General features: G+C 39.3%; 1 protein-coding gene across 1 annotated transcript in view; it reads right to left on the reverse strand.

Moving 5' to 3' along the window:
• Window positions 1-19,727, reverse strand: part of prkcaa (protein kinase C, alpha, a) — a 146,390-nt gene that overhangs the window by 62,025 nt on the left and 64,638 nt on the right. The window contains exon 4 of the mRNA XM_042434571.1: window positions 518-629. Coding sequence (XP_042290505.1) covers window positions 518-629 — 112 coding nt within the window. The remainder of the gene's footprint in view (window positions 1-517; window positions 630-19,727) is intronic.

The following is a 19,727-nucleotide window of genomic DNA, read 5'->3' on the forward strand; positions in this document are numbered from 1 at the left end:
AAGGAGAGCGAGGGAGAGATATATTAATAAACACTCGGTAAAACGGGCCTGTTCGAGGTGCTGTAACATAGCTGCAGACTGAAAATAGACAGTGTGGGATTTTAATGAGTGGAAGTCAAGGAGAAGGGTAAATACATAGGCTTATGATATTCACTGGAGAGGAACAATAGTCTTTTTTGTCAGGAGACTGATGCTGACAAAGTGGATCTAAAACAGAACATAATGTGTGTGGAGCCACTTTCAGCAAAGCATGATATTACCTTATGCATGCCTCACTTATGACTCATTTAAACCCATAACAGAAAGGTACAGGCATCAACTTAAATGTCTACACCACTTGATATGCTTGATTAAATTCTAACCAGCCACTTGAACTACTGATGAAGCACAGCAGCTTAGATTCATTTTAAAATATGATTCAAATGTTTAAAACACAAATAGGGCAAAATTTTAGTGGCGTATGATGCAATGCTCATATTTGAGTGAGATGTTGCATGAATTAAATGAAAATACTCACAGTCACATTTCATGCCCTGGTGAATGAGGCCATACAGCAGAGAGCCACAATGGTCGCAGAAGGTGGGGCTCCCATAGGTGTGGATCTTGAATTTATGCTTCGTTCTGGGATCCTGGAGGAGAAAAAAAAAGAGCCTTAAAAAGCCTGAAATACTAAAATATAACTGAAACATATCTAAAACCACAAACCAATCAATTTACATACAGTTTATTATTCGAGCCTATGAGAAAACACTGATTCATTCTAATGTATCAATCCCATGTTGGAAAGCCAACTACAGTGATTTGAATTGAGCTGAATTTTGCACTTTATATTTGGAAGAGCTGTCATACTGTTTGGAAAATGAAAAGAAAAAAAATCTCACTGAATCAAATGGATAGACATAGACATAAGATGTTTTGTACAAGTTGGGAAAAATCTTTTTGTTCTTTAAAGAAATCAATCTTTTGGCTGTTAAATACTATTTTAAAGGCTTCGGCATGAGTTTATGAATTCAAAATATCATTCATGAAAAAAAAATGACTCCCAGCATGTCTGACAGCATCCTTCATCCTCTGACACTCACACTCGTTGAAGGAAAAAAATGGAATGAACATACTTCATCACGAGACACCACTGTGTGTAATGAAAAGACACTCAGGAAACAATTCGTCTCTGATTACCGACGGACCGCAATCACCACTTATTTTTTTTCTCGTACAAGTTCCGCACAACTTGAAGTGGAAGCCAATCAATCCTCATCAGCCTTTTACTGAACCGATGCTTTTGAGTTGCGTGACCATCTTCCTCTATTTGTACTTGATGGGCGAACAATAAATCCAACGGTGCCAAAGCGAGAATTACATGATTCGTTCATAAAGATGTACTCATTTAAGTACAAACGATACATCTGGAAATTACTGCACACATGAAGACCCCAAAAACACCCTTAAATATTCTCATTTATTACCATGAACACCACTTCTTTATTCTCATTGCTCTATAACAAGTATCAGAAACTATAACCATTCAGTTAAGGCTCTGTGTATGTGTTCGGATGTGTAAACAGTCATCTTAGCCTTCAGAGCTTCTCATTCATCATTAGCCTCCTATTATCGCAGTTCATTGCTCCAGGCTCTCTACATAAATATTATATTAGTCAAAGTGTGAAAAACATTAGGGTTTAATGGAAAGTATGACGCTGTAAGACCGAGTAGTAGTAATGGAGCCACTGGTTGCAGGAAGCTGAGTTATATTTTTGTAAAGATAACACGCTTATTGTTGGCTCCTGCTATGTTAGACTGTTCTCCTTAATTTTTACAGCACTTAACATATCACACAGTAACATGCATCTATTGTATTCAGTGGGGTTTTTTTCCCACTTGATTTATTTGTCTTAGATTGAGGATTTCCAAATAACAGGAAACAGATTCATTGGCCAGTTGGTTCTTACAGATGGTGATGCATTAGTCAACCACATGAAGAACATCAAACACAACACGGCAGCAATGTACGGCATTAACAGGAGATTTCATAACATGGAAGACATAACATGGAAGAGATATCAGCCAACCGCGATAGTTTACTACTGTCTAACCACAGGCCCCTTGTGTTTTAAAGTATATCTGGATATTTAGATGCAAATATCTCTGTGACCATAACACTGTGGGGTGTAACAGAAGAATTTGTGGCTTTTTTTTGTGCCAAAGATAGAAAACCATAACATAATCAAAGCCAATAACTCCTACAGGCTGTCTACAGTTTCTAGGCTATCGGCTGTATATATCACATTATCTATATTACTGTATTTACTTTAACCCCTAACCATGTAAAACGAATCACATCAAATAGGTTGTGTAATTAAAAACCTCTGGATATATTAGAATTGATCAAGCTTCCCAAGTGGCAGTATATAATCATAGGGTTTAAAGTTTTGATTATAGATGATGGTACCAGACAATACGTTTTATTTTGCACTATAAAATCAGTCACAGTATACTCATACTGTTATGTGGACTAGTATTGTAAGACAGCGTTAATAAAACAACCCATCTGTCGTGTTTTATTTGCATTTGTCATTCCTGAACACAGGCCTGGGATTTGCATGAGCAGCTTCCTTCTCCCCATTTCAAGTAAATGCAGGATCCATCTTCTTTTTTTATCAGGTTCTCATCACCACTCACACTCAGCCGGCATCCACTATAAATTTGGATAATTTGGATACTCAAATAAGGTAACATTTAGCATGCAGAGTGAACATTTATATGCAGACAGAACAGGAAGAGGAGGAAGACTAAACAGAGTTACAAAGTCCTCCAACTAAGCTGTCAGAAAGCGGTAAAGTTTAATTAACCCATGTTATAGTGGTATCACACCAGGGAATAATTCTAGCAGAACCAAAAGTGTGACTTTAACTGGAGATAATAATGCTGCACTTTAAACTTCATCCATTCTCCTTTTCGGCATCCCAGAAGTCAATTCAATTCAACCCCAATGTAAGATTCATGAGCAGAGTTCATTTCACTTGGCACTCAGTTCGTCTCTGCAGAACATTTACAATTCAATATAACATGGTGTCAAACAAATGGCACCAGGCGCAAACTCTACCTTCAGTAAATATTGGTAGGTGTTAAGTTTTGATGTGATCTGTTGAACAAGCAGAACCAGTTATAGCCCTGTTTTAATCTTTTGTGTATTGAGCATTGGATAAAAAATGTAAATCATCGTGGATGTAAAAGCATATGGCTTACGCTACTACGCTGTAATATCTGAGTACCAGCGAAGGTGAGTGTGTCTCTGATATAATACAGATAGATCACAATGCCACTGTAGCACTAACATACATTATGCATGGCAGTGTCTCTGTCACATGCATACATACATTCATTCATTCATTTTGTGCACTCAACCTGTGGCTTACTGTATGAAGCACTCTCTCTGCTGGAGTGAAAACTGGAGGACTGCCATTTCTCCAAGCACCCGTTCAAAGTGCTTTCCTGCTCTTTCTCAAATTGTGCTGTACTGTAAATCTCTTTCAGAGTTAAAATCCCTCTAAGTGGATTAGCATTGAGAACATTATCCAGGCTAGAGTCCGTTTTTTTATTTAATTTTTTCACTGCATTAATTTGAAAGAACACCTGTCTACGTATTCCTTGCAAACAGGAGTTTTATTCTCTCGGGAAAGAAAGAAACTTATTCTGACTACTGAAAATGAAACAGTGCCAATAATAGCTCCCCTATTTTTTTTTCCCAGTATTTTGAGAAATACAGTGTCAAATGTGAAATGAATGAAAAGAGCTTGACCCAGAAGAAATAAATCATCAGCGAGGGGAAGAGCGCGTCATTTATCTCAGTGAGAGCTGACAGTATCACACGGTGAGGCGCCACGGTGATCAATGCTGCTATTTGCCATTTCAGTCAGTTTGACACCGGCCTCTGGACTGATGCAACAAAGACTCATTCAGTCTCCTCAGATCTTGCTTCGAATCTGCCATTTCCCTTCCTGTCAGTCCGCAGAGGCTTCACACCTTTGTAGAACACAGAGAAAAGCTTCCTTTGTCTGTATTTCAGCTGTCCACTCGTTTAACCGCTAAGCGAGCCCTGATCTGAAACAAAGAGTTTCTGTGATTTTATTTTAGCTGCTTTGAACATCGGTATATATTTAATTTGAATATACTATAATAATTCCTGATAAACATGAAAGTCAAATGTCAAAAGGGAAGTAATATGTTTTGTTTTGAACACCAAGCAACTGAAACAACATCAACAGGTCTTAGACGCAGCTTTCAGTGGTCTGTAACTGAAGTTACTGCACTGAAATGCAGAAGTCCTTTATGAAGTAATCACTGTATCACCATAGTTAATCAACAACAACCCAAACCATCAATATAGATTATGGTCGTTTGGTGCTAAAGGACAATAAAAACTGGTCTTATCCTACCTACAAATGTGTCAAAAATATTCAAAAGTGAACATTTATGACAAACTCAGTCGGCGTTTTCTGCTCTCCTTTTTTGGACGGGTCTGTGTTTCCTAAGAATATCTCAGCAAATTGTTCAGTATGTCCCAGGCTGCCAAACCATCATACCATGAGCAGTTACAGGCTGACGGTTAGTTTCTCTGAAACGTCCATCATCTTGAGCGACTTTAAAATTCCTCCAACATCACATTTATGATTCTGCAGATACACAGTAGATGATTAATAACACCCCACAGCTACAATAATTGTCAGCAACAATGATCCATATCCCAGAAGCGGCTGCGGCTCAAGAGGTAGAGCGGGTCATCCACTAATCAGAAGGCCGGGAGACGGATCCCCGATTCATCCCGTCTGCATGTGGAAGTGTCCTCGGGCAAGATACTGAGCCCCAAATTGCTCCTGAGGGTTGCGCCGGCACCCTACATGGTAGCTTGCCGCCATCTGTTTTTTACCATTTATGAGTATCTCATGGAGTATTATTACTGGCTTAGATTAATTAAAATGTAAATGTGTTTATGCGTTATCTAGCTTTGGCAGCACCTCTGAAAACTTCCCCTACCTGTAGCGGCTAGGTAATCAGGACATGTGCAGAATACAATGCCCAAAATATTTAAACTTGGCCATTTTGTCAAATGATCATATTCTTGCAGAGATTGTACCTTTTATGCACTCACTTACAGTGCATATTGTCTAATTAGCCGTCCTGACCACATTGTGCACAGGCCAGCAGTCAGTGTGTTAGTTAAGGACAGACAAGAAGACGAGAGAGGTAGACAGACAGAAGAGAGAGAGAGAGAGAGAGAGAGAGAGAGAGAGAGAGAGAGAGAGAGAGAGAGGCTGTGCCAGCTGCACTTACTCATGTCCACCCACACACAGCTGATCCTGAAGGATTATCCCCTTGTCCCTCCTCCCGCACCACCCCACCCCGACCTCCTTTACTTTGTTCCCTCCATCTATGGCATGAATGAGCGATGGCGACTAACGGCCAAATTCATCTGCAGATGGATCATGTATTTTTATCAACTCTTCATCAGCTTTTCATGGTTGAAACATGGCTTAAATGTTCCTAGATAATGGAAAATACTCGCAACAGAGAGACAGAATGATAACAGGTCAACCAAGGTGATGGTGAAGAGTTTTTCGTGGAGTCAGCGAACGTGTCCGGTTCCTTCCAGAGCTTTGAGAGATGCTTCACACTCGGGTGCTTGTCAGAATCTACGAAGTGGTCGACCATCGCTACAGATCATACAGAAAATGAACACTCCTGAATTGGCTGAATAATAGTAATGTCTGAAAGAGAGAGTGCATATATCTGTAGCTCTGTTTCTATTATTTGTGCTGTATCTCCATTAATAAATGTATTGATTCTCTTTTTTCTTTTTTGCTTATGTTTTCTGATCAACAGTAAAACAAAATCTATGGAAATTCAACTCAAAATAAACTTAAAATTGACCTTTGGCAGTGGAACTTGATGAATCAAAATGATTAATTAATCATTAATCATGCTAGTGACTGAATAATTTTCTGATGTTTGACCACTTGCAGCTAATTGCTCAAAATGAATTTACATAAACATCCAGCCAACCTGGCAGGTGTAAAACGTCTGACCGCTCTGACTGATTTGCAAGGTGCCACTTAAAGATTCACTAGAGCGAGCTGTAACGTGCAGAAAATGAATCCTGTAAATGAGTGTACCTCACTACACATCACTGGACACATGAGGTTGTCCATTAACACGTCCTTTCTGCGAGCTGCGAGATGGAAGGGTTAACCCCTGTGGCTTCTATCCCTTATTACAGCCTAATTGGGTCTTAATGGGAAATTCAAGACAGACTGGGTGGCGCTACCCCACCAGAACAGCAGGGGATCCAGTGTGTAATGCCGAAGGCAGTCATGAACTCGATCACTAGGCTGAACACAAGAGGGCCGTAATGGAAAAAACACAGCCAGGGGATGTTACAGACTGACTGCATGAAGCAGCGAGGAGGACGCCCTCTCGTTACTACTAATATGACAGCCAGTAGGATTTCCCAGATGTCACATGTCAAGATGTGGAGCAATTTTGCATCATTACACTGTGTTTTTCCAAACCAACAACCTAGAGTATTGAAGGTTGCATAGCTTGTGCTGGCATGTGTGGATCCAGCTGTTACCAAAAAAAAAAAAACAACTGGATTGTGGTTCTCAGAAAAACAACAAAAATTAATGTAACTAACAGATCAGATCAAAATGTTCTGAAGTAGCGATTTGAAATAAACACTGTTAAAATCTGAATGACAGAAAAATGAGAAGGACAAGACGAACTTTAGTGAAGTCTTGTTATCATGAGCTTGAAAACGTCATTAATGATATGAAGTAAAAATTCTAGAAACACATTCCCATTTTGGATGGAGAGTAAACAATTACTCCCATTTCATATTAACTGCTGATAATAATGATGATGGATTATGACCAGGATGAGGATAATAAGGAGGAAACAGATCTGAGTCATGTTTTCTTTCAGTTTGTGGCGGCCAAACAGATTCCTCCACAGTTGTGTTTTCTATCAGATACATAAAAACGATCAACAAAACTACTGTAAGCTTGTTCTATTGGTCATATTTTACCCTGACAACTAATCAATCAATCTCCTTCCTTTGTTCAGAAGTACAGAAGATGCCCTTTATTCTTATTATTACAAGTTGCACAAAGATAGCGCTAACACAAACTTTCTCCAGAAAGCTTGCCCAAACAATTAATTTAATTGAAGGTATTGATAACCTCTGAGTAGATTCTCCTTCAACTACTCTCTAAAATTATTTTTGGCATTTGCCCTGTCGTAATGCCAGGTAGGTCTGTATGTGAAGCTATAGATCAAATACAGACACAGGGCAGAGGGCTGATCAAAAGACTAGAGGCTACCAGGAGCTAGCGATGAAAACAGAAGCACGGGGGGTCAGCCCAGTGATGTTGGCTAATTAGCCAGGCTCTCCAATCCAGTTTAATTAGCAAGCAGGACGCCAGGCAGCCTCTGTTAATGAACAGCTTGGCAGGGTGAAGCTGAGCAGGGGCTTCCCAGCGGATAGGGAGGAGGGGAGGGCAGAGGTGGTTGATGCTAAGTACGTGGGTCACTCCTCATCATGCATACACGCCGTTAAAGTCACAGTGAGATAAATAAGGACACAATTATACATGAATTTAAATTCTAAAAAAAAAAATCACATTGCTGTTATACCCTGGTGGACAGTGCATCTTTAATAACAGGATAATAACAGATTTTACCACTGCAACCGCATCCTTATTGTTCAGCTAAAGCCTTGTATCTTGAAATACTGACATTTATTAATGGGCAGTCAACATTATAGCAGCATCCTTGGTTTCAAAGCACCTGGGAACATTAATTTTTTATACATCAATATTCCAGTAAAAGCAAAAATTCTTTAAAAAAAATAATCTGGAACAAAATGCAACTGTAGCATTAAACAGATGTCTTGGAGCTGCAGCTACAGTATACTTAACTCGATTTCAGTTGAAAGGACAAAAAGTCCTGTAAGCCAGACTATGTTATTGCAGTGTGCATCTTGCATCTGGTCAGCCTCTGTGAGCATGAACAGACACCTGCGGCAGTGCTTGGTTTATATTATGCATTAAACCAGATCAGAGCAGCAGACTGGAAAGAGTGCAACACATTACAACAACTAAATGAATGTGTAGATTCTCATTACAATGAATATTAAAGCTAGTCACTAACCAACAAACTCAGCAAATTTTTCTCTAGCTTCACAAGACAGGAGCAGTGAGAGGAGCTGATAAATTGTAAGATATGTACTCCGGGGATTTAGGTTTAAATTCCTTTCTTTGGCAGAGTGTCTCCCCTAAGTTTCATGGGCCTAACAGGACCTCTAGGCCACTCCGGTGGCCTTTTGGAGGTAATAGGTGGAAGAAGGGGAAAGAGGGATTCCATCATTCAAGGGTAGATTTTTGGGATACTTGTGGTTTGTGTTTGCTATGTGGGTGTTAAGTGTCCACTACTGTTTGTTGTGTTCCCACTAATTGTCTGTATTGGTTTATATTATTAGTTGGATTACAAGATGACTTTGTTGTTTGCTCATTTGGCTTCCTTTTGACTAAAATGAGTAATATTAAAATTGTTAGCCTTAACATTAAAGGTTTAAACCATGTAATCAAACATCAGAAATTTCTCTTTCCTTAAAAAAGATGGATTCCTTCAAGAGACTTTTTTTCAGATCTCGAACATGTTAAATTACACACAAACTGGGTAGACCAGGTTTTTGACTCATCTTACAGAACTAATAGTCAAGGAGTGGCCGTTCTTACACGTCAGGCACTACTCTTTAAATTGGAAAAAGAAATTAAAGATGAACAGGGATGCTATGTTTTCATGTCTCTTCATTTTCCTCATCGTATGTAATATTAGGGGGTGATTTTAATTGTACTCTTTGGACCCTAAGGTTGATCAATCTCCCCAAAAATCTAACAAGACTCAGAAAAGTTCACAGCTATTAGAGCTCTGTAATAACATAGAATTATTTGACACATGGAGAATTTTAAACCCTAAGGGAAAGGATTATACTTTTTTCTCAAGTCCACATCAATCTTTTTCCCGGATAATTATTTTAAAATCTCAAGAGAAGTTCTAGATAGAGTAACTGAATGTTCAATTGACTGCCAAGGTTTATTGGATCATTGTCCCATTAGTATTATTATCCAACCCCCACATTAAAATCCTTCATGCAGACACTGGCGTCTGGATCCTTCACTATTGAGTAGTCATTTTATAGAGTATGTGACTAAACATTTCGATTTTTTTTTTGACAGTTAACAATACACCAGAAGTTAATCCCTCAGTCTTGTGGGAGACAACTAAATGCTATTTAATAGGTATAATCATTTCTTCCGATACACCTCAAAAGAAAATGGCTCTCAAAGCTCAGTAAGACCTTGAGAATAAGGTAAAACTTCTAGAAAGAGAGTTTAAGTCTAGCCCTTATAAAGACCGAGTGAAACTATTAGTTGCAGCATGCACTGCTTTAGATTTAGTGACTACTAGGAGGGCTGAAACCTCTTTTTTTAATGCTAAACATAGATTTTACAAAGGGAGGAGGGAAATAAATGTTATCTCACCCATTAAGGACAGTACAGGTAATACATATTATACATCCCAAGATATTAATAGACTTCTGGACATTGTGCTCCTCTGAATGTATTGCCTCCGATGAAACAATGAATGCTTTCCTGGATAAAATTTATCTTCCCACTATGTCTTATCTGCAGGCGTATTACAGAGGTAGAAGTTGCACAGTCTATTAATTCATTGAGGGGAGTTAAAGCACCTGGCCTGGATGCATTTTGCTCAGGGTTTAATAAGATGTTTAGTCAAATACCACTAACAAATATGCACCAACATTACTTTGATCAGGGTCATTTACCGCCTTCTCTTAATATAGCTAATGCATCTCTTGTACTAAAAAAGGGCAAAGTATTTAACAAATGTGGCTCTACTACTGCCCAGTTAGCTTAATTGGGGTTGATAGCAAATTATTATCCAAGGTATTGGCCAAGAGACTGGAAAGACTGCTACCAAACCTCATAAATCCAGATGAAACCAGATTTATCCGTGATTGAATCTCGGCTTATTAAAATTATCCAGTTCGCTAAGCAGACAGGACATAAGTTCCTCGCTGTACCGTTGGATGCTGAGAAGGCTTCCAATAGGGTGGAATGGATTTATTTGTTTAATGTGCAAAAGAAGTTTGGGCTTGGAGGTAATTTTCTGAGATTGATACAAATAATTTATTATGCCCCAGTGGACAGCATAATTACTAATGGTCTGCGGGAAAAATCTAGCTCGGAAAGTCAGGTTTCTTTAATCCCCTACCCCAATTTCGAAGACCGAGCTCCTCTTAAATAAAACGACTGCAGGAAACTGTAACTCATTAACGGAAGTGCATGTCAACACACTGAGTGAAACACTGCGTCTGCTTCCCCCATCTTTGAACTGATGTTATTCTCATTTCCAACCCAGCAGACACTAACAAGACAAAGGCTCGCTAGTGTCTGCAATACCCTCAAAATCTGTTTGAGGCTGTGAAACAAAGGCCATTTAGAAACAACACTGAAGCTTCTATTTTTTTTTATCATATTGCATAGCAGAATGTGGAATGACCTGAGTGTAACAATCATCAAAGAGGATGGGTAGCTAATACAGTCCACTTGCATCCCACAGAGTCAAAAGAGATGCACCTGGTGTGACATTTATAGCCAGAGAGAGAGAGAAAGAGAGGGAGAGTGTGAAATGAGACACACTGATCGCCTCTGTCATGTCCTAATTCACTTATCTCTTTGACCCATCTGTTCCCTACAGACCTAAAAAAAAAAATTGTTACAGTGATGCATGAATGTGATCAATTCCCTTAATGTCCAGCATTAGACAAGCATTGACTACCATCAAATTCCCCTCTGAATCCTCCGTCTCCCCACTTGTTACCCTCACCTAATACTCGCCTCTCTTTTTTTTGCCCATCATCCCTCACTGAGAGGTGACATTTGAAATGGAGGTGGCAGGAGGCGCTTCCTTGTGCCAGTCACTCTAAATGTTCTGGTTAACCTGTTTGTACACTTGTGCACTGTTATACTCATAAACACGCAAATGTAAGCATATTTGGAAAAAGCATGTGAAGGTCTTTTTCTTTTACTACAAATACTTGTGTGGAAAGTACGAAGAAATGTATGACAAGTGTAGTGGGCGTGCATATTTGACAACCTCTCACATCAATAGTGCTGCAGCTGCAGGTATTTGTTTGCACTGAGCAAATGCAACTAAAAGCTGTAGGTATATGCTGACTGACACGCATGACTGGCAATTTGGCCGATGTGATGTAGTGAAACCATAGTCTCACTTTCTGATAAAGACTATTACTGTATTCTTAGTAAAAACAGGAGAGTAACTTTAATGCAGCTGTGTTGTTTAAGGTACGGATTACTTTTTGAGTAATTCTGCTAATTCTGCATGTTGTCTACAATTAAACGCCAGCTGATGATACTTAAAATAAGTCTAACCTACAGTGGCACCTAAGGACAAAGCACATACAAAAGCAGCCCGTCCTCAAAACAAAAACGACAGTATAGGTTGAAAAATTCAGCCGGCAAAAACAAGCTATATTTACGTTTGAATTACAGACGCCATTTAGCGGCGATAGTAATTGTGACCTACAGTGACAAAGTTCAAATGATGTCAATATGAGGTTTTCCATAATTGGAGGTACTGGGTTGAGTGGATGTAAGTAAGTAAGTGGACTTAGCTGCAGGAGACCACTGTTCGCTTCCTGTTTCCAACCATGAGTGTCATGCTTCCAACCAAATGTCGGGACAGTTTTTAAAAAACCATAAATAAAATTGTTGTGGTTTACTTTTGACATGATGATGAAGGTTGCCTCAGTATAAGGAAGTAGTAACTTTACCCCACAACATGTTTCAAGTGATCATTTTAACCCAAACCACGATCTTTCCCTAACTCTAACGCAGTGTTTTTTGTGCGTAAACCTAACATACCTTAACCACAGTGTTGTCACACCATGTAATATAATTATTTTTAACAGTTTGTAACCGTTTTGGAAAGCACCGATAGAGGCGGCATATTAGAAAATGGTCCTATGGGTCGTTCTAGAGTGCATGGTACAATCGACCTATGTAGTTGTTTATTATGAGGATGTGTTGTACAAAAGTGATAGCACAAAGATTAAGAAAAATGCACTCCAAATTGAGACATACCACAATTACCAAAACACATACACTGATTTGAACAAAACATTTACTTCAAAGCTTTTTAAATTGGCTATTTCTGCTGATTTGGGTGCCTTCTTGTAAAAAAAATTAATAACGGTGCTTCTACCTGTGCTAAATATTTCCCTACTCTGCCCAGCTTCTGTTACTCATTTTCATAAAGTTATTGTCAAAGCCTCTTCAGATGGCACTAATGACAGCCTGACAATGTGTGTCACTGTGTCACCTAATTCTGTCACTGTTATTACATTTTAGCCCTTCAACTTTCAATTATATTTTACATCATGTTAATCACTTTTCTCCACTCCCATATTTAAAAAAAAAAAATGCTGCCACTCACACATCACAGTCACATGGATGAATGCACACCCAGGCCTCTGTATTAAAATGCTTAAACCAAGGTGGAATGCAATATAGAGCTGGAATGACAAAATCTACAGCAGCTACTGTGGCCATCACCTTATTCCTCCAAACATATACAAGCAGAAAACACTTTTTCCTGCTGGCTAGTTTCTAGTGAAGATCTTTATCTTGGCCTACAGCTATAGGAGTCAAAGCTGCGTTTACCTACAAAGGTGAGGCTTTGAAGAGAACAAAATGGAGCTATCATTTATCCAGAAATGAGGTGTTAGGCTAGGCAAGGTTACTATTTTTAGCGTATAAATCACCACCCTGATTCCTCTTGGCCTTTCACTAAGCTGCTGAGTGCTGAGAGGGAGGGCAGGTTGCCACCGCAGCTCACAGGGGGTTTTCCTTGCCGTGTGCTATCTGTTAACACATCTGTCTGCTACGTAGCAGAGCAAGAGATAACAGTTGACATTTTAATCATCATCTGGGCCCAACTACCGACTTTGTATTCATTAATACACTCTATCACAGGACTGTTCAATGGTAAAAAAAAATATGTGACGGTATGACTTGCACACACTTTACTGGTTCAGAAGCTTGTTTAACTGTCATGCATCATTGTTTGCCTGGCAAAGTGTCGAAGTTCTCTGTAACACTGAAATTTAAGTGGGAGGTAATAACACATTGTACCATTTTGTTTAAATGTTTTGAGGTCATACAGACGTTTTGGGATATGTATGCTCTTCTGTTCATATAACAAGCAAGCTCTTCGTGAGTTGTCTTGGTAGCTCAACCAAAAACCAAGACATCACATGTGGTGTGCCTCAGGGGTCTACCTTTGGTCCACATCTACTTAATCTCTAAATGGAGTACTTGAATTAGATACCTGAGTCAACCAACCTGGAGTGTAAAATCACACAGCCTCAGGTCTTGAGGGCACAGGTTTTCAGTCCATTCAAATTAGTCCAAAAACCACTTACTCTCAGGGGTCATGAGTGGTTGGAGTGTATTCCTACACAAGCTGCGGGGAATGATCCCAGTGTATCAGGTCCATGTCATGAGTGTCAAGTCCCAAGTGGGAACCAAGTCTAGTCTCAAGTAGCCGAAAAAAAAAAAAAAGGGACTAGAATCAGACTTGAGTCAGGTCTATTTCCTACATTTGCACAGCTTTGCTTTTGCTTTGAATGTCAACTGGCTTCTAGCAGCTGAGTCAGAACTTAGGGGCGTTAACTCTTTTAGTTAAAACAATTTCTACACCATTTCTATCAGCCAACTGTCCAACTTTAAATCTCCTCTCCTCTCACTGTCAGCTGACATTTCAGTGTGAATCGTCACGACCCTCCTCCACCCCGTTCACCTGCGGTTCATCACTTCAGCGCCCAGGTCTGAGCTCACCAGAGGCCCGCTCCTCTTCTCATCATCCAGATCTCAGCATTCTCTTTATTTATCACCATCACCAGTGTCTAGACTCCATCGAGGGATATCCTACTCTACTCTCGGCTTCGCTACCCTCTTTATAGATACGATGACTTCACGATGGGGTCTAATCACCAAAGATTTTTCACAACTAGTATCTCATTGATGCAGTTTATATAAACGGACTGCTTAGATTGAACTCCGTTTATGGCTCAGAGACCTTAGAGCCCTTTGAACAAACTCTCCTGATTGCCTTTACACAGCTGGAGAATATTGAGGTCCTAGTTAATACAGCATGAACGCTGCAGAGATCTGTTCATTTGCAGACGCAGGCTCATTAGCATAGCCCACGCACACATGCTGTGAGTGATATCTACAAGGTCAGGAGAGGACAAGGGGGTTTGTCATGGCAGTCACAACAGCTGGTAGACGACTGCTCTGTTTACTACCTTCTATGGCAACCTTTTCTCCAGCATGTTAACAGGTAGAAAAAAAAACGAGAGGGAAAACTGAAAAAAGAAGACCTGCTGGTTCATTCAGTCATGTTGCAAACGCCAAAAGCCATAATAAATTGGCTTATCAGATGCAGGCCATCTGTCAGATGCTTAATAATTAACAGAACTTCACAAGATGTGTTCGAAAAAGTTACCTAACAGCTAAAGTCTTGGCAGAGTCTTTTTTCACTGTAATGAGCCAGCTGACAGGGGCAGCGGCTTGGCTGTTCACCTCTGCTTTCTGTGATCTTTGCTAGATTTACTCTGTGCTTTGCTTTACAGAAAGCTCAGTAAAAGTAAGCTTTTGTCCATACGATCAATTTAGTGGCTGCAGCTGTGTGTGTGTGTATGCATTAGGGGTTTAATTATGGACTGCAGGAATAGATACTTTGGCTCCTTTAGCCTTGTACTTTACCACTACAAAACATCAGGCAGTCCAGAAATTCAGCAAACACATTGCCTGTTGTGAAAGGACGTTTGTGTGCAAAGAGCCCCAGGAGGAGAGGGAGGAAGTAGAAAAGATTCTTCTCTCTAAATTTAATGCAGAACCAGATCGATGCTACTCCAAACTCCAACTTCTGCCAACTTCTATGGAGAACATCCAGCAGGCCTCACACATATTTCTATAAACAGAAGTCAGGTTCAGGTCTGACTGAGGGAGAATTTCAGAAAATACCTGCTGTGTAGATGCTGGTGGGTTGGGGTCAGAAAGCCCACTGGTTAACTGCACTTTGTTGTGTAGCAGATAGGTGTCACACTTTGCATATGCAAGGTTTTTTCATTAGTACGCTTATATTTGATCCAAAATGTAAGGTTTTACAGTTTGATCTTTTTTCAGTTGCAGTGCATGTTTTGCATTTATTTGCTCTGATGTTAATATTTGGGTTGGCTGCCATCCATGTAAATTTTTGCTAGATTCTATGATGTGCATAACCAACATTCATTTCTCTGTGACAGATTATGTAATGGCATCAAGCACTGAAAATGATTTAGAAATCTACAGTTGTCATAATGATGTCGGACAGTTAGTGAGTCAGTGTTCCTTCAAATCATGCTGCCAACTCATGAAATGAATAGAATCCTAGCTAGATAATAAGTACTTTTGTTATAACATAACCAATATCAAGTCATTATCATAGCGTTGTGAGCTCAATGTTATGTTGATATGTAGGTTTATACAGCATCTACCAAGATTCTGCACTGCTGAATTAAACTGCTGACCTGTGACTGGAAACTTCACTTTCCAGTTTCCAGTTAACTGATGTTTGCTTGTTAAGTGCTCAGTAAATACGTTTTTTTTTCTTTGTCTTGTAGGAGTTGCAGTGCAGGTAAGCTTGTAGTTATTTACCTGTGATACATAACAAACACAAATAGAGAAAGCTTTAAGTTCCTTGAGATACAGAAGGAGAAGGAGTGAGGCAGGGTGACCTATCTGTAACTTGTATCATTCTATTTCTGGGGTTTGAGCTTCAGACCTACTGCTGGTTCAGCTTCAGGGCCTTGCATGCAAGGTCAAGTATAGACTTCAGAACCTCTCAGGCTTCTATTTCAAGTGTTTTTGTGTGCACTCATAACGCAGGACAGTTAGAGCATGTTTGCTAGAATCCTAAATAAACCATGCCTTCACCTTTACACCACCATTGAAGGTATTAGTTTGCTCTGAACACAGTAATAGCTTCAGTCAGACTACAACAGTAATGATTACAACTCAGTGATAGTCAAACTTTGGAGATAAAACTGAGACCAATATCCGGAATGATGGATCACCAGTCTCAAAATAATATGATTTCCATGAAAGTACATTTTCTGAAATCAACAGCTGCCTAGAAGATATGAAATCAAGATAACATATAAAAAAAATGTAAACACAATTTATAATTAATAGGCTAAAACACGCAATTCCACTCAATACAGATACCAGAGTGGTGGAGATGGATAGGTTTTCTAGTGCGCTGGCAGGCACTGGTGAGGACAAACTCCCGTCCTGCGGGATCTGTGACACCGAGTTAATTCAGGGTCAAGAGTAGATCCAACTCTCTCATGGACTGGTCATTAGTATTAGTATGTCTACCAGATACTTGCTGTAAACAAACCTCAGAGGGACTAGTGGAATGTGTTTGTGTGTGTGTGTGCATATGTGTACTTTGGGTACTGAATTGTGTGGGACTTTAGTGCACTGCAAATGTTGTATGTGTGTGTGCCTGTGTGTGAGGTCAAGGAGACAGGAATTCTGATAAGCTGTGGTTCCCATCAAACTGAACAAACAGGGATGTGACCATTGAGCCTTGAGAAGCCCAGTGGGTGCTTCAATTACACAGTTAACCAATCTGTGATGTGGAGATTTCTTGACAAAGTGTTGTGTGTCATGAATAATTTCCTTCAATCTGCCTTGAATATTGAAGGCAGGCTAGTGATTTCTTGGCATCCGGGGATTTTTTATTGATTTAGTTATAAATTACAGGTATACAGAGTAATAATATAACTGCGATGCAAAAGATCTTCCAATTGAGAAAATATCAGTGAGAGGTAAGCAATGCTGTGGTGTGTGGTGCCTGGTTGTTCAAATTACAATAAAGCTGTCAAACAAAGCATTGTGTGTCTCAGTCCCAGTCCAGCGTCCTCTGAACTGTCAATTGTGCAGTAATCAAACTTGTGCTCAACTGGAAACAGATCAGCTACCTTTTAGCTGAGAAACTGGCTCTCTGATATCTTCAAATTATTACATTATTCATGTATGCACAGTAAATACCTCATAGGGCTACCCTTTCCAAACCTTTTCATTGTATAAAACACATAAATTGGAAACAAACTATTAAATAGAGAGTGGCAGCGTAGTGGCAGTCAGGGGAACTGGCAGATTTGGGAATGAGCCAGTTTTCATATTTTTAGGGTGTAGCTAGCTACAGATATGTTTTTAACATATTCTTGGCTTCAGTGTAAGCCGTTGACTTTGTATTGGCCCAAAATAGACCAAGCTGCTGCAATATACCAAACCTTGAATATTGCAGAGCCAAAGGATTGAACATTATCTCTTTGATCGCTTCACCAGGCTTCCTGTTAAGCTAGCCTCCAGATAAAGGTTACTTATCTCTCAAAAGTGGGCGAATGAAAGGGTTGAAAATGAACACTTAATTTCAGGCACTGGTGATGACAAACTTGCCCTATCCACAGTACAACCTATAGAACTGCATGGCATCTAGCAAAGAATGAGGCAAAATATCTTTTGCTTGCATCTCGCCACATAGAAGCTTTTTGTTTGTATGTTTGTATGTGTGTGAGTGATTGAGTGGAGGGTGAGGAGGCAGGAAGGTTAAAATCATGTCCTTCATAAAGAATTATTTTGCACCATTGTACAAACTTTAAATTAACAAACAGCATATTAGTCATATAGGACTGTAAATACGTAAAATTGTGTATTTGTAGTAACGAGATTAGAGTCTACAGCCATGCTAGCAGCTCTGAGGCTGTGCTTTGAGTTACATGCTAACGTCAGCATGCTAACATGCTGACAATGACGATGCTAATATGCTGATGTTCACATCCTTAGTTCAGCATGTTAATATGCTAACGTTTGCTAATTACTGTTGCACAAAACACTGAGGCTGAGGCTAATGGGAATGTAATTAGTTTTGCCAGTATTTAGTCACAAAGCATAGTATTGGACAAATTAGAATTCTGATAAAAAATAATTATATTTCATTCAAAACCTAATTGCTAACCGCTTTGAGGAAAAGTCAGGGGATCGTGTAAGTCAGTGGGATTCACTATCTGGGAACCATGAATGTCTGTACCAAATTTTGTGCCAATTCATTGGACAAGTTAAAAATATTTCACAGGATAAGTGGAAACCACAGACCAACCAACAAAGGAACAGAGCAACCGATAGACCAACACTGCCATCCCTAGAGCCATTCAGCTAGCACTGTATCCACTTTCTTCTTCTTTGAGAACGCAAACACAGCGAGGTGCAGACAACTGTGAGGATCAATGCAAGTCCATTAAAGTTAAAACACACCACATAACTCATACACTATGCTTCATTCACAGAACATGTTTGCATATCTCACCTTCATCAGGCTGGTGTCTGAAGCTGAATCCGTTTCCCTTATATACAATAAATTAATTCATCATGTGACAAATAACTATAAATACTATATATACATAACATCATAATAAACCCCTTCTTCAAAATGGCTATATCCAAAATAACTGATACAAAATTTTGATTTATTACAATACATCCAGAACATATAATAGTTTTACAATCATCTTTTTGCAATATTCTTTAGCAAATGTACTGAATCATTTCAAGCCATCAATGAGTTAAAAAGCTGAATATCCATCTTACAGTTATTTCAGTTAAACCCAACTAATTTTAAAGTCCATCTGCATATTGAACTAAATACATACATCTATGCACAAAATTAATCAACTAACAATTGATTATTTAACAAAAATAACATCAAGTCCACTGTACTCTGCAGCTGAACCAAAAAGTAATTTATTTTATCCTTTGTTTTCTTCCACAAATGTTTACCTTCCTCTTCTATTTGCCTAGATGTTTGTATCCAGGCTGAGCAAAAACTACTTTTGTCTGTTTACACTTAAGACTTGTTTGACTTGTCTCTAACAGTACGTACATTACATATACAGTAAGGTAAAGCAAGAGAAGAGTGATAACGGCCTCAATTCACTATGCAGCTAATCAGAGATGGAGTACATATATATATATATATATGTAGTATGTATATAGAGAGTATAAATAAAGTGCACATAGCCTTCATAAGTTTTAACGTTGCATCTCTATGTGTGTGTGAAAAACAGTGTAGGTGTGATGTGCAGGAAATAGAGTCTTTGATTGCTGTCAAATAGTTTTTCAAGAAATGCCTCAGTTTCAAAAGGTCAAGCGGATTACATCGCAGGATTTGAAATGAAATTTATTCAAGGCTGTGGAGGTTTACACAGCCCAATTTAATACCACTCCAATGGGAAATTTTCACCAGGAAGTGATTCAGCAGTTCCCAGTCAACCCACCCACCCTCTATCCTCCACCAATACCAAACACACACACACACACACACACACACACACACACACTTGAATGCATGTAAGCACTTACATCCTTCTACTATCGTCTCCCCCCAGCAAAGCCTTGATCAAACCTCTTTTTAGACAGGCACGTCACAGACTATTAACAAGAGAGACTCAAGAT

Source organism: Thunnus maccoyii, chromosome 2, assembly GCF_910596095.1.
Source record: "Thunnus maccoyii chromosome 2, fThuMac1.1, whole genome shotgun sequence".
Taxonomy (NCBI): domain Eukaryota; kingdom Metazoa; phylum Chordata; class Actinopteri; order Scombriformes; family Scombridae; genus Thunnus; species Thunnus maccoyii.